This window comes from Carassius carassius, chromosome 12 (genome assembly GCF_963082965.1).
Source record: "Carassius carassius chromosome 12, fCarCar2.1, whole genome shotgun sequence".
NCBI lineage: Eukaryota > Metazoa > Chordata > Actinopteri > Cypriniformes > Cyprinidae > Carassius > Carassius carassius.
In genome coordinates, this window is record NC_081766.1 from 15,545,445 (window position 1) to 15,561,629 (window position 16,185).

The following is a 16,185-nucleotide window of genomic DNA, read 5'->3' on the forward strand; positions in this document are numbered from 1 at the left end:
TTTGGTGACGTGTAATGTAATGGAGTAATTTTAACCGTATAAGGTACTTTTACTCGATTATAGTTTTTAGGTTCTCTTTACACCTCTGACTTGGATTAATGTATAGCTTATTATGTCTTTTTCATTATTATTATTATTATTATTATTACTATTTATTATTATTATTTACCTTTGAAAGATGTTAAAGATTCTGTATTCTGCCATTATAATGTAAATAAAATATAGCTCATCGCAGTATTGAGGGGAAAATGCACCGTCTTTTCTAAAGATTAATGGAGCACTTGGAATGAACTCAAGATATCTGACTAAAATCTCGGATTTACTGGGCTACAATATTAGTTTAACCCCACGATATTCCTTACACGTAATTCTTTATTTATTTCTTCTCAAATGTTTGCAATCTTATCGCCGCCCACATTATTACAATTATTTATGGGAAAATGCTTTTACATTGCTTATCGTAGGAATCCAATACTTGTTCAAGTCTTGCTTGTTTCCACCCGGTTGAAAAAAGAGGACGCACAGTGCACCACTTATAGCGGTGTATAAAGTCTAAATAAAGCTTGCAGTTTTAAGGCAAGATAAGAATTGTTATTACTATCTTTATTATTATTACATTCTCGTAAAAAAAAAAAAACACAATGAAGACGCCTCCTCAGAAACGCGTGTATCCTAAACTGCCCGTGTGGATTGTGGAGGACCATCATGAGGTAACGTTAAGTTAGATAATGTTCAATGTGATTTCAGTTCTTGCTAATGTAAGTTAACTTCAAGGCTTTGAAGCCTGACGCAACCAAATAATGCATTAACAGTAACTTAGTTCCAATAAAAGCAAAGTTAGTGGCTTTAAATGATAAATCAGCCCCTAAACGTGTAAAAAAGAAAATAGTTACCGAAATGTTATTTCCACCTGCATTAGGTTGTGAAACACATATATCGTGCCATTGGCTCGAAACATATTCCAATGAAGGACCTTAAAATGATCCATTTGGACTCCCATCCTGATCTCCTCATCCCTGTGAACATGCCTGCTGATACAGTCTACGACAAAGAGACTCTGCTCAGGTGAGTTTACAAGGCTTTTTATATCAACTTTGGACACATAAATTATTCGATTACAGTATTTTTGGACACTATATATATATATATATATATATATATATATATATATATATATATATATATATATATATATATATATTATCATTATTATTATACTACATAAACTGTCATGGAAACTTGTAAGATCAGAAGTTAGTTTTGTATTATTATTATTTTTTTCCCTCCGTGTCAGAAACCACTCATGTGCAGATTTGATAGTTTTACCCTTGTCCCAGGCACAGACTGTCAAAAATAATAAAATCCATTATTAAAATGTTATTGTATTATTCTAAAACTGTGAATTGTAAGACTCTAAATAATAATTGATACAATTTCATTATTTTAAGTGAAGACTTTGTGTTTCGTTGTTTAGCCTATTTAATAAAATACATATATGAAATAATTGTAAGAACATTATTCTTTTTAAGCTTTTTGTTGTGCATCATTGTGCATAAGTTTAAAAGGGTTTCTATTTCAAGTAATGACTATTTATTTAGTTAGTGAATTTTAGTTAATAAATCAAAAATACAGAAAAAATTGACAAAAATTAGCAAAGTACAGAAAGTATGACTTGTTGAGGTCTACAGGGCTATTGTCAAAGACTTGTCCAAAAATGACTGTATAAAAGAGTAAAATGCATGAATACCCCTCTGAATATTAAAATCAGAGGAACTTTAAAAAAGAGAGGTCATGCTGGTGAATATAAAGCTATTCACACCATGAGTTGCAACAGTGAGCGTAAGGGTTGACATGTTATCGTTTGCTCCTGCAGTGAGCTGAGCATTGAGAATTGGATTATGCCAATGGTCTATGCTGGACACGTATCCCACGTAGCCTGGCTGCATCCGTACTGGGCTCAGCAGATCAAAGAAGGACAGCATTCTATGTGTGTGGGGAAAGATTCATCTACAACCACCATCAGGTCAGGTGCAGCGTATCAGCATGGAACCATGAGATGGCATCATAGTCAGACGTTCATTTACTATTAATAAAGATGAGACCTCCACCCTGTCAGGAAACAGTGTACTGTTAAAATCATGTAAAAACATTCGGAATAACTCTCGTTCTCTTTGCAGGGTCACAAGCAGAGACGATTACTTTTTGAGTGACGCTCTTTACGTTCCACTGGATCAGCTGGAAAACCCAAAAGAGTTGCATTTAAATGTCATCCGCGTGGATCCTGTTGACAGTTCGCAGGAAAGGCCGCGTGGAAATGGACAAAGTGGTGCTAAAATACCAAAACAAACTGTAAAAGAGGACAGAGATGTGCAGTTAAAACGGGAGACCCCGTGCACTTCCTCTCCTCCACCGCTTGATGGCAGCACTGCGTCGGGAAACTGCAGTCACACAGTCACGAAGACTGATGAGGGCTCAACAAACTGCATCACGGAGCGGCTTTTAGCAGTTATAGAGCAAACTGACCCGTTCATACTTGACATTGACTTGGATTTTTTCTCCTGTAAGAACCCTTTCAAGGAGATTTACACGCAGGTGGAGTGAGTCAAGCTGATATACAAAGAGCTTTATAGACAAATGGAAGATATTAAATAGAATCAGTTTTTTTTTTTTCAGAACTCGCATGGAATCGATATTGTTTTATGTGTAGTTATATCTATCTAAATTGTGTTTTCCACTGTTGTTGTTTTACAGGAAGAGTGTGCTCTCCTGCAAGAGTTGTACAGCTTTAGCAGGCCACAGCAGGATTCAGACGAGGTAACGAGATTCCTAATCAAATGTATTATAATTAATCATGAGATATTCCTTCATCATAGCAACAAGCTCTTTGGATGTTCCTACACACCTTCAGGGGATGAAGCTAAATCTAATCTTATAAGAAGCTAAATGTAATTTTTTATTGATTTTTTTTTTTTTTAAACAATGGCATTAACTATGCTCTCCAAAGTTAATGGTTAAATCAACTGATGTGTGGTAAAAAAGAGTGTATGTATTAGCTGTTGCAACAGCTTTTATCAGAATCAGTCAGTCAGAACTGTTTTATCATTCATCCTTGACCTCAAAGTAATCTTTGACATCTTCTCATTTGAATGCCGATGCATACAGACACAGAAGTCTGAGACTACTGCTGGAAACGTTTTGCATTCTTCTACTTAAAACCTATTTTAATTGCAAATTATATTATTAGCCTGACAATGCAAATGAAAAGTTCAATTCAGGGATGAACTTAAATTGTTGTCACAATCACAAATGTACACTACTGTTAAAAAGTTTGGGGTTTGCAATATTGCCTCTTGCTCCAGCAAGGCTGCATTTAAGTGATCAAAATTACAGCAAATTAAAAAAAAAAGATTTTTGAATAAAAATTTATTAATAATAGAGTAATATCATTAGACATTACTACAATTAAAAACAAATATTTTCCATTGGAAACTGTTTTCTATTTAAAAAAATAGAAAAAATATATATATTCTAAAATTCAATGTAATTAATTGATGGCAAAGTTGAATTTTCAGCAGTCATTACACTATTTCTCAGTATCACATGATCCTTCAGAAATCATTCTAATGTGCTGATTTGGTGCTCAAGAAATATTTATTTAACTTAAAACTCTTTCATAATATTATAAATATATTTGCAATAATTTTCATTTCTTTAAATGTATCCTTCTTGAGGCAGAAAAAAATGTATTGACCCCAAACCTTTGAATAGTAAAGTACTTACTTCTGAATAGTCACATAAAAATATAAAAATAGTGTAGAAAGACATTTCTTTTTTATGTATTTAGTAAATTTTGTAACATCAAAAACCCTGTTTATTCCCAGGTTTAAATGAGATCCTATTAATATTCAATTGTGATCTCAGGCTTTTTAAACACACACAAGAAGATGGTGGCAAATAACAGTCTTTTACAGTTCCATGTGTTGGTTTTCAGGAGGAGCTCTTAAATTGTGTAGAGAGACGAACTCGCCAGCTTGAAGACCTGGAGGCTGCATTTGCTGAACTGCTAGAGGATGACAGCCAGGAAACTGTTGAACGTTTAGCAGCAAACCCAAGGTATGCATTACTGCTGTCATTGAGACTGTAGAGCCACAGGCTCGGTGCTTTTTGTTTATAGCTCCATTTCAGTGCACTATTGAGCTTGATTGATTGCTGTATGTGGTCAGTATGCATTTGATCAAGCAGGAGATGACAGCCTCATGCATTGATTTATTGATTTCCTTTCCTCTCTTTCTTTGTAGAATGAAATCTCTTGTCAGACTTGTACACAGCCTTAAGAATCGAACTCCGTCACCGGACTATGAAATGGTAAAGTTGTATGTAAAAATAAAAAATAATAATATCAGCATGTTTCAAATCATCTTATTTTACCTTCATATTCTTGTAATAAACTCCTCTAACTTAATGAAAAACCAGATGGCGGAAGGATACTGAAGCTTTAATCTTCTATTTTACTGTAGAGTACACATTCACTTTTCAGAAATGTGGCTCTTATCCATGCTAGTCACGTTGTTTCTGCTTGGGGTCAATTTGAAATTGAACGGTGTTGAAAAATACAAAGAAATAAATCAAAATTGGCTCCTGTCTGGTGTATTGCTGAGCTCATGTTAGCAAATGTATTTATTCCTGTTTAATATCTCTGAGGCATCTCAGACCAAACAGTAGCTTTGAAAGCCCTAAACATCCTTGTCAATTTAAATGAAAATGATATATATAAATAAATATATATATATATATATATATAGAGAGAGAAATAGATATGTACGTGTGTGTATATATACGTGTCTGTGTGTGTATATGGTTTTATATATATATATATATATATATATATATATATATATATATATACGAACATTTATATATATATATAATCATGAGTTAAGTAAAAACATGCTGATGTAATGAATGTGATTCGAGGCATTCTCTTTAAAAACAAGTCATGCATTTTAAAGTAAATGTATTCCAGAAAACAGTATCTAAACATCTTTGATATAAGGCACAGTACTAATTAAAAATGTTTCGCAGTGATAAGGAAAAATAGTGAATTATCAGTTTGTTACTTGATGTCAAGTATATTTTCAAGATATTGAGAGCCTCCAAGCAAACCATGAGGGATAACAAATTTGCGTTCCTTGGTTTGTGGTGCTGAGGCACTTCTGCCAGTGCCGCAGGCTGATATATTTGTGCCTGTGGTGTTGAGTTTAGGTGCATCAAGCAGGCTTGACCTGTGATTACTCCGAGCTCCCTCACCACATCAGCAGTGAGGAGGAGATCCAGCAGTTGATCACGGCCGTGCAGCTCTTCCTGGAAGCCCTGCCCAAACCCACCATAGTCACTATATCCAGGTACATCGGTCAGAGCATGTCGACATCTGTTCTGTGTCTCCTTTTGAAAAATACAATGGGTTCTTTAAGCTTTCACTTATGGTTTGTTACATCCTCTAAGGTTAAAAGTTTTTTTTTTCTTCCTCCTCAGAGAAACATCATATTTCTTGTTTTCTTTTCGGTCTGCATTAATTAGCTTTGTAATTTTGATATAATGATCGTAAGTAGGCTGCTAGTTGCCCCAAAAGCAGATGCTTGAATCTGTGCCGTTGAGACCGATAGTGTTATGTGAGACTTGTGTCTGAGTGATCTGTTAGGATGCATTTTAATGAGCATAGTCTCAACATCACACTCATCAGTCACTCTCTTATCTGTGGGAGTCAAGGGGAGCTCAGCCCTTCATGGTCCACGGGAATATTTTTCATCACGGAGTCTTTTTTTTTTTTTTTTTTGCTTGTTTGTTTGTATTTATATTTGGTGATAAGAAATATTTCTTATTTTTAGCAAAATTGAAAAGCAATGTGCTGCTTAATATTTTTGTGGAATAGTTTTTTGTTGTTGCTTTTAAAGCACTGACCGCAAACTTTTGAACAGTAGTGCATTTGTTTATATGTCATTGCACATATATTATTAATGTATGAATACTGTTTAAATAATAATTAAGAAAATATAAGATTTGAAATGTTTCTTCCATTTTCCATTTGTTCATGTCAGATCCAGTTTGGATGAGTATTGCCCAGCGGAGCAGGTGGATTCCATCCAGAACAGTGTGCTGAACATTCTAGAGTCCCTCTTTGGCTGCTTAGATGTTCACAGAGAGTATGAATCAATACCATCGGAGATCACATCACAGACGCCATGAGGAGGGAGGGAGGTTAAATTCAGCAGCAGCTGTGGCATATTCTTTACCAGTAGCTGCTTTCAGAAGAGTGGATGTAGCAAAGCTATTAAAACCTTGCTGTGATTTTGCTGTGTACTCTGTTACTGCCTGCTTTGAGTGCACATGTAACAATGAGGTTGAAATGCAGATTCATTCAAAGTAAGAGATGCCGAAATACTGGGTAATATTTGTTTCTGAATTGTCCCCAAAATGTTTATTAGCACAGTAAAGTAAAAAGCCTAAGACTTTCATATGAATTCTGTGCTGCAGTGATTTATCCTTTGTGCATGCATACTTCAGTCTGGGAATAGCAGATACATTGATACAAAACTGCACATTTCCCCTTTCCCTGTGTGGCCCTTTGTGCTTCGGCTGTCTTTGTCTGAAGCCTGAGGTGGTTACCAATTCACCTGAGCTTTGTACATTTCACCCTCCTTTATTCCTCTATGCCCACAGACTTCTAGACTAGTCTAAATATGCCTGACCTGACTTTTAATTTCACTGCATGACAAAACAACTATAAGCTAGTAAAAGGATAGTTCACAAAAGAGTGAAAATTGTTACCATTTACTCACCCTCATTTTGACCCAAATTTGCATGGCTTTCTTTCTTCTGTGAAACAAAATGTCAAATAAAAATCAGTGGGGTCCAGTGTTGTTTTGAACCCACAATTGAATCACAATTGAAATATTCTCCAAAATATCTTATGATAGTTTATACTAAGGGTTTGTTAACTTCTTGAATTTGATTGGCTGACAAACGTTCTAAGGTAAGGTGTGCAATGAAAATAGAACATGTGAACAATGTCTTGAAGTGTGGTAACCATTGTATAAGCGGAATAATTGACTCCCGTCCGTTGAATTAATAGAACACAACGCACATCCAAGGTGTAATGCGACCACGACCTGATGTGGAGTCATCGTCAATTATTCCTTACATAAAGACAGTAAGACATGTATGGAGACTAAAGGATAACCAGTTCATTTTTGGCTGAACTGTCTCTTCAAATCTTAGCAGGAATTTCATACCAAATCACTCACATAAAACACTTTAATCTAAAGTAAGAGGTTCAAAATATAGGAGTTTTAAATTGTGGTGTTACATATAAACTCAGTCCAGTGTACAGAGGGCATGAGAGGAGACTGTCGTCACGGTAACTAATACCAGTCACCTAAAAAGCCCCAGCTGATCGGTTGTTCAGCAGTAATTGGTCTGAATCTTGTGTGAAAGAGACTGTTGCACTGCTACTGTATATTGCCTTTGAATACAATACAATGTGTCCTTTAAACCACCCTGCATATATATTCTCAACACACTCTTTGTTATTAAGGTTGAAATGCATTCAGTGAAAATCTTTAGCATGAATTGTGTATAATGTTATAATGTGTATATCATAACTAGTTTTTAATGCATACTTGCAATCAAGATGTCTCAGTGTGAACTGATCAGAGTCTGATAAGCAGTTATGCTTGTAAAGAATGCTAAACAATGCAGCACATGACATCAATTAGTAGGTCGATTGCAGGCTGTCTCAAAGCTGCTTTGAGTTGCAGAAAACGGCAATTGCTGATGTTCTGTGTCATTACATTTAAAACTTCTGAACTCAGGGAAGTACAATTACATAAAAAAATTGCTTTATTCTGTTGACTTAAGATGAATGCTAGCTCACATGGTGAATTAATATGACCTGTCATTAGATGCTCTCATAAGAGCAACTGTGACGCATGCTGGCCATCTCTCCGAAACTATATATGTTTCATTAACAGTAATCACAGACTGAATGATGAGTCCTCTAATACTGGTCTGAATACATGATTTGCACAAAATAACACACAGAACACGGTCTAAATTGTTTTGACCCTGAACTCAACAGCACTTAAAAAAGTCTCTCCTCTTTTCTGACTCATTTGCCCTACAGAAAACAGCAGTGATGCTTTGTCACGGCAGGATGAATTATTATTTTCATTTTGAATATATTTATAATGAATTATTATTTTTTAACACCTACAGCAAAACAATTAATTGGTATTCAAACTATGTACATGTATATAATGATAATTGAAAGTAAAAGCATCATGCATTTTTTTAAGATGGTTACTGAACATTTTTAAGTTTTTTTGTTGTTTGTTTTGTTTTTTGACAATTATCATAAATATCAAGACATTTTCGTATGTTTACTTTAATCTGGATAAAATGTACTTTTTATCATATGAGAGATTATTTTAAAACTCAATGAACCTGGTATGTCTAATATTTATAAAGTTCTAAAACCAAATTGCTTTAGTGCTTTCTATTATTATATTATTATTATATAAAAAAGCAGTGATTTTAGCAGCAATTTTGCTTTAAAATTGTATAAATATCAGACAAAGTCGGTGTGGCATAATCAAAATCCAAGCTATTTTTTAAATCAGTGGAAAACCATTAAGCTGGAGTGCACAGATGAGTCAAGGCCATTGAGTTTTAAAATAAGGTAAAATAAATAAATAAAATTATTTGATAAGACTTTTAATTCAGAAACTGAAAATATGTTCATTGTAGAAGAGGTATTCAAGTCATTTTCAATATCACTAACTATAAAATTTGCATGGTCTGGGACAAACTTTTTTCATGGACAGGCTCACATGAAGATAAGGCATGATATATTGTAGAAGCCCTTAGTGGCCCTTCCTCTCATTCGGTCCCCGGGAAAAATCTTAATCACAGTGATAGCCCTTTTCCGTGATAAATGACCCTAAATGATTTGTTCTATTCATTTCTTCTAAGTGTTGGGTTGGTAATCAGAAAGACTATAACATCTTGTTAATAATCAAAGCTAATTTAAGCTTTCAGAGAGAGATCATATGTGTATGGAAGCATAATCAGCTAAAGGATATGATGGAAAATATACTAGTTTTCTTGAGCAGGTTTGATCAATATTAATTTACACTTTAGCTTGCTTAGAAAACTTTTATGAATAGACTATTTCCAGGCATATCCTTTACCTTGACGTTGTAAATGCCATGATTGTCAATCACAATCACATATATCTATATTATGGCAAAAAGCCTTAAAAATGTCTGATGTAAGGCACATAAGGCCAATTTTCATTTGGATTTTCACAGAACGAGAGCACTGCATCTGAGAGGTGAATCAGCCTGTTTTTTGGCATCATGTCTAAGTGGGGCGTTGTGCCATGCAGGTTGTGAGTGTTTTCATCTTCACTAAATATCAATGCGATGAAATGCAGACACGCAGAACACCATTCCCACAGCGTTAAGACTCCCTAATGGATACATTTTATTCACATCTCAGTCCCTATTTTCCTACAAAGTAATCATGTAAGGCAAAAATAGACTTGCCTGAGCAGCTCAGCGTGATTGTGAATATCATCTTACGCCATTAGCCTTGTTATCTTGCAGGTGTAATTGAAACTGGTTCTCATTTGCATGGTTCATTTGGTTTAAAAATGATTAAATTATTTTTTGCAGTTTTTCTTCTGTTCCTCTTCTGAATTTTTTTTTTTTTCATAAGGTTCAATTAAAATGGAGTTTCCGTCCAGAGCTAATAATATTCCATATTAAGCTATGAACAATGAATGGTTTTTATACTTTGGCTTATAAAATCTACTGTAAAATGCACTGCAAACTCACTGCTTTAGGACTCAGAAAGGCAAACAGCTAAAATAATATACATATTAACATAACATGTATAGTTTTTTATATACATATTTTAAATATTTTACAGATTGAACTAAATCAAACACAATAAACTCATACGCAGCTGCCTTTCAGGCCATTGGTTACTCTGTCACAGTGCAGTTGTCAGCATATCGAGTAATGGTGCCAACCTGACTGAGCCCACACGGATGATGTTGCTGTCCCAAAGGTCAAGTATATTATTCTATATCAAGATCGTTCATCAAACAATCAGTCAATTAAGGAGATGTATGATCTCTACCCAACAGAATTTCCCAGAGTCCCTTGTCAGGTTTTCAAAAATGCATCTCAAAAAGACAAATAAAGTCTGCCATTTCTGTAAATACAGCGGCCTAATAACAAATAAATATGCCAGTGATTATGAAAAGAAGTAATCCTTCAAAAAGCTGGTGGCAAGTGCCAAATACTTGAAACTTACTGTATTATTGGTGGTTTCACATATTTAAAAAAAATCGTCATACCATTTTCATTATCAATCAATCGATCAATCAATCAATCAATGGCTCTAAAAAATGTCTAGTGATGTAAACATTAACTAAATCACTTAAATTCTTGCACCACACAATTCAGTCATTTTTTTTTTTAACGTTTTCTGGTTTTCTAAAATATTTTTTAGGTATTAAAAAACTGACCTTGGCTTATTGGACCTCTCTGATTTCCTGGTTTTCAACGTAATAACAAAAAAGATTGCTGTTGCCCAACATTCATCTCCACTCTTAACTTCGTTCTGGCATAATCTGGAAATGGTGACGCAAAGAACATTCCTCGATAAGTAAAAATGGCAGCTATTCTAAAACTAATGTGAGAGAGGGGCTTAAAAAGACAAACAGCATATAAAACATAGGCCTAGTCAGTAAAATCACCAGCTATCGGGTTATTTTACTAAAGCTGATGATGGAGTAGAAGTTGTGGAACAGCAAGTGGACCAAGCACATGGAGCAGATAAAAACAGCGCCATAGTCCACGCAGATTTTAGGTTAGTTTGATTATTATCTTAATGGATGTATTTGGCTTTTTGTGTTTCAACAAACTCTATATTCGCTTAAGGGTTGGGAAATAACCTGGTAGAAAAATGCCAATCGTTTTGCACATCATGATGTAAGCTTATCAGTTAAATGCGTTTTAAGCATTGTGGTTTAAAAACAAATGATTTGAAACTATTCGTGCACATTAAGCAGTGGGGCAGAATTCATGTTGGTGAATGCCTGACTAAACTTGAGTTCTTTTTCGTGCCTTGTGCTTATATGTTCAAATACACAGTTATGTATGAAAATGCCCGTCTATGAAAGTATCCTCTTCAGCACAATTTTTGTGTTGAAGAGTTTGTGTCTTACATTAACATTAATAGCTAAAGAAGGCTATACGAGATCCTGGAATGATATGATGAGATCTTCACCCACAAATAAAAATACTGTCATCATTTACTCAGCTTCAAGTTGATCTAAACCTGCATGGATTTCTTTGTTCTCCTCAACATAACAGACGATTTTTTGAAGAATGTTCATAACCAAATAGTTTTTGGTGCCCATTGACTCCAATAGTTTTCTTTGCATTCGACAGCAGAGGAAAATTCATACAGGTTTGGAACAACAACAAAATTTTTATGTTTTGGGGTGAACTACTCCTTTAAAGCAGCCTAATATAGCTGCTGTTGCCATTTGTGTCAATAATGTAAATCAAACATCAGAAAGAAAATCAATCACTCTCCTTGACTGAATCACATTTGTAAACTAAGTAAGATTTGTACAGTCTATTTGTACATTTACTTTATACAAAACAATATTTTATTTTCATTTTTTTTCTTTTTTTTTTGTTTTTCAAGTAAGTTGATTTTGTATGTATCTTTGTTCTATTTTTCTATTTTGTGATACTGAAATTTGTAACAAGAAATTTCAGTGCATCAAATATTTTGATGGCATAAAAAAAACGATTTATCTCTCACACACACACAGATATATATAAATGGGGGGCCCTGCAGTAAGTCATAGCCCCAGGGCACAGTGAGGTCTTAATCCGGCCCTGTCTATCCAATGCATACATTATTGTCAAGACTAAGGCCCCGTTTACACGATGGGAAAACGCAGATATTTCCCTGCGTTTTGGCCTGTCATTTACACGAAAACGCCGTTTTTATCCCTGAAAACGATTATTTCTAAAAACTCCGGCCAAAGTGGAGATTTCTGAAAACGCCGGTTGTGTGTTGCCGTGTCAACTGGGAGAAACGGGGTTTTAGGTTCTCAAATGTCACATTATGCGCCAGAAAATGCTTAACGTCATGCGAGCGCCCTATGTTTAGAGTTTGTTTGGGTAACGTTACTGTTTGATCATGGATGCTGTTAAGGTGGTACTCATTTTACGTTTGTGCAAACGCTTTTGGTCTGTTTGCATTTGCAAACACAACTGCTATGTTGTTTTGAAAGGAACAGGAAGTTGCTCGATTTTGAGGATTCTGATTGGCTTGCATGGCTTTATCCTTCTCCCTACATTGCCGCCCATAGGTTTGGCATAGTTATAATGGCGCTCGACAGCGTATTTATGCGGGTTGATGTAAATGACAACTTTTTTGAAAACGATGTTGTGTGCACGATGTTATTTTTGAAAACGGAGGGGGGGAAATATTCGTTTCTCTAAATACCCGGCTATGTGTAAATGTGGCATAATTATGAAACTCTTAGGCTCTGTCACATTAATGAACTTTTGTTCCCTTATTTGGTCACCTTCCTCTTCTTGTTTTAGTTAATTGATTATTCCCCACCTGTCTCCAGTTCCCTCATTACCTTCTGTGTGTATAAATACCCGTTCTGTTCAGTTCCTCCTCGTCCGTGATTGTTCATGTGTTTGTTGAATGTATGCTAAATGTAATCTTGTTAATATAGTCTGTACCTCCTTCGTCTTCAGTAAACTCCTTATTTGTTCCAGATCCTCTTCTCTTACTTTGTTTTACGTTTAGCACTACCTCATCTGTAACAGGCTCATTGTTGTATCTTTCCCTTTTTTCTTAACCAAATAAATGAATAACATTTTAACTTCTCCAAACTTAGCCAAGCTCAAATTGCTAAGAAAAAAATAATTTCAGGCATTCGAGTTAGCCTCATTTATTGAGACACAGCTATGGGGTATAGAGCTAAAACGTCAGTGCCCATGCTCAATTAGAGGCTATCAGTTTGAGTGACCAAACAGGAGATTTACAGAGAAACCCCTTACACATATCCTTGCCTATACACAAATTGGCTCCATTTTACACATTTGCATTTCCATACAAAGATATATTTGCATGCATGCCAAGAATGCATTTTAAGCTGTGAAAAATGTAGCTTTCGTGAGGCAGAAACACATACGATGTCACGTTTAGAAAAAAAGAAAGAAAGAAAAAAAAAAATTATTCAGCGATGGGTCAAAAAAGATGATTTTTAAGCCTCTTATGAAGCTCCAATCTGAGACACTCTTATTCTTGAAATGTATACTCTTTCACAGTGAATGGACTGTGTTGTCAAACCAAAATCGTCAAAATGGCCACTATAAGCAAGCCTTTTAAATAATGGGGGAAAAGCCAAAAAGAAGGGATCCGTGTAACACTTAAATTGATCAATAGATTACTCAATAGAGGTGACCATTTGTTGTCCAAACCAAAATAAAATGGAACAGCTATACTTAGAAAGGGCTCAGTCCGTAAATAACGTTTATGAGGTCTGTTCAAGAGAAAGAGAGAGAGAGAGAGAGAGAGAGAGAGAGTCTTAGTGTAATATCTTATTGTGTTTTTTTTTTTTTTTAAATCATAAATTGTGATTGATTGCATATGCTGATGGATAACCTTCATGAACATAATTTCATATATTTTGCAGGGCAGAGAAGCCATTTAATTCCCAACCAAGAATGCAAATTAACTTAACAACAACAGGACAGGTTTTCCATCATGGCTAACAGGCTGTTTCATATATTTTTCAAATATGTTGAGCTGAAAAAGTTTGGTTTACAAATGGTAAATGCCTCTTAATTAGGCAGTTGTCCAAGCGTGTAAAAGGGCATGTATTAAAGGAGAAGAGGGCCTGATTCAATAAGTACCTGTCTAGAGAAATGTGCAAACATAATTCATCTAGCCATCTTAAACTATGATTGCTCTCTTTTAGTTAATTGAATGTGTGACTTAATTTGTTTAATACATGGAACTTAATAAAATGTCTGTACTGAGTCACAGAAACATTTTGTGTGTTACACTTTATTTTAAGGTGTCCTTGTTACAGTGTAATTATGTACTGAGTAATATTAATTAACTATGTGGCTAGGGCTAGGATTTTGGTTTGGCTTTGGGCTACTTGTATGCAATTATGCATTATTTTTATGCAATTAATTGTTATTATAATAGAAGTACACCTTAAAATAAAGTGTTACCATTTTGTGTTTATGTTGTAACTACATCATCTTGATGCAAAAAGCATCTTTCTCCATTGACAGATGTAACCCACTCGAAAATAGCCTACTAACAGGATTACGTTATTCTAGTTTAATATCTGATTTATTGATTGCTTTTAGTTATGTTATCCCTAAACACAGTAATTGTCCAATAGGTGGCAGCAGTGGCGCTGCACAGATGAAAAACTGCTACACTGATTCTTAGAGAAGAAGACAGAAAAATCGCGAACAGCAGAACGATAGTGAGCTGAAGCACCATTTAGACTTTCCACATTGAGAAAAAAAAAAGAGTAAAATATTACATTTAAGAGCTAGTTAAACGGGTTTTTCTCACCAAACATACCTCTAAGGCAGGAATAATAGAGCAAAGGGTCGAAATTACGTCAAGGAGTTTACCTACTTGTGTGATTTTTAGTGTTTTACACGTGTTTGTCATTTGTGCTACTAGCAGACACAGTGTGATAGATGTGATTAATGAGTTGAGCACGTAAAAGTTATCTTTATTTTTCTATTTTGCTGTAACTCAGTTGTAAAATGCATTGTGTGAAAATGTATTGATGAGATATGTACTGCATAAGCTAAAAACCAATCGGAGTTGGAACATGAGTTCAATGATTTGAAATGTTATTTCATGCTGTGTTAAAGCCACGTTACTACGTGGTATGCTAGTGCTTGAGTTTCATGTATGCCTTGAATGTATAGATTGAAAATAAGAATTTAAGCTACTATAGTAGAATGAACTCATGAATGAGTTGAGTTATATTTCCAGATCTGATCAAATTTATTGAGAGAGTAATTGAATGTTGCCCTGCTATGCAGGTTGTTTTTTTTTGGGGTGCAGGATTAGAGAGCGAGAGTTCCATTGGACAAATTCACCATCGGACACGTGAGCCAGAAGAGCAGAGGGTGTAAAGGATCGTTTGGCCTGCAACATGAAATGCTTCTACTTACAATTTCTTCATTGCATCGTGCAGATAAGCGCGAGATCCCACCACACTAAAAAAAAAAAAACATACTACCCAGTAGGGCTGTAGACAACCAAAGAAATGCTTAGTCGACCAAAGTCCTGTCCTGTGCAACGATCAGTCGACTAAAAAAAAAAAAAAAGCAATGTTTTGCATTTTGATTGAACATTTATTAAACAATTGTCAGAGTATTTATAAAACAACAACGAAAAAACATCAATAATACATAAAACTATAATAATAATACAATGAGGCGGCGGGCTGGTGTGGGTCTGCTTATAGCCCCCCAGCTCAGCTGCCATGTGTTGGAGTTTACCCCGGTGAACGAGAGGGTCGCTTCCCTGCGCCTTCGGGTCGGGGATAGGTCTCTCACTGTCGTTTGTGCCTACGGGCCGAACGGCAGTGCAGAGTACCCGGCCTTCTTGGAGTCTCTGGGAGGGGTGCTGGAAAGTGCTCCGACTGGGGACTCCGTCGTTTTACTGGGGGATTTCAACGCCCACGTGGGCAACGACAGTGACACCTGGAGGGGCGTGATTGGGAGGAACGGCCCCCCTGATCTGAACCCGAGTGGTGTTCAGTTATTGGACTTCTGTGCTAGTTACAGCTTGTCCATAACGAACACCATGTTCAAGCATAAGGGTCAATCTACGTTCCTACTCTCACCTATGGTCATGAGCTTTGGGTCATGACCGAAAGGACAAGATCCCGGATACAGGCGGCCGAAATGAGCTTTCTCCGCAGGGTGGCCGGGCGATCCCTTAGAGATAGGGTGAGAAGCTCAGTCACCCGGGAGGAGCTCAGAGTAGAGCCGCTGCTCCTCCACATCGAGAGGGGTCAGCTGAGGTGGCTCG

General features: G+C 35.7%; 1 protein-coding gene across 1 annotated transcript; it reads left to right on the plus strand.

The window, feature by feature from the left end:
• The first annotated feature begins 603 nt into the window (after positions 1-603).
• Positions 604-7,067, plus strand: c12h5orf22 (chromosome 12 C5orf22 homolog). The gene is made up of 9 exons (XM_059563624.1): positions 604-710; positions 920-1,065; positions 1,874-2,023; positions 2,178-2,592; positions 2,752-2,814; positions 3,992-4,113; positions 4,299-4,365; positions 5,263-5,402; positions 6,096-7,067. Exons 1-9 carry the CDS (start codon positions 642-644, stop codon positions 6,241-6,243), a joined length of 1,320 nt encoding a protein of 439 aa, XP_059419607.1. The 5' UTR covers positions 604-641; the 3' UTR covers positions 6,244-7,067.
• The last annotated feature ends 9,118 nt before the right edge of the window (positions 7,068-16,185 follow it).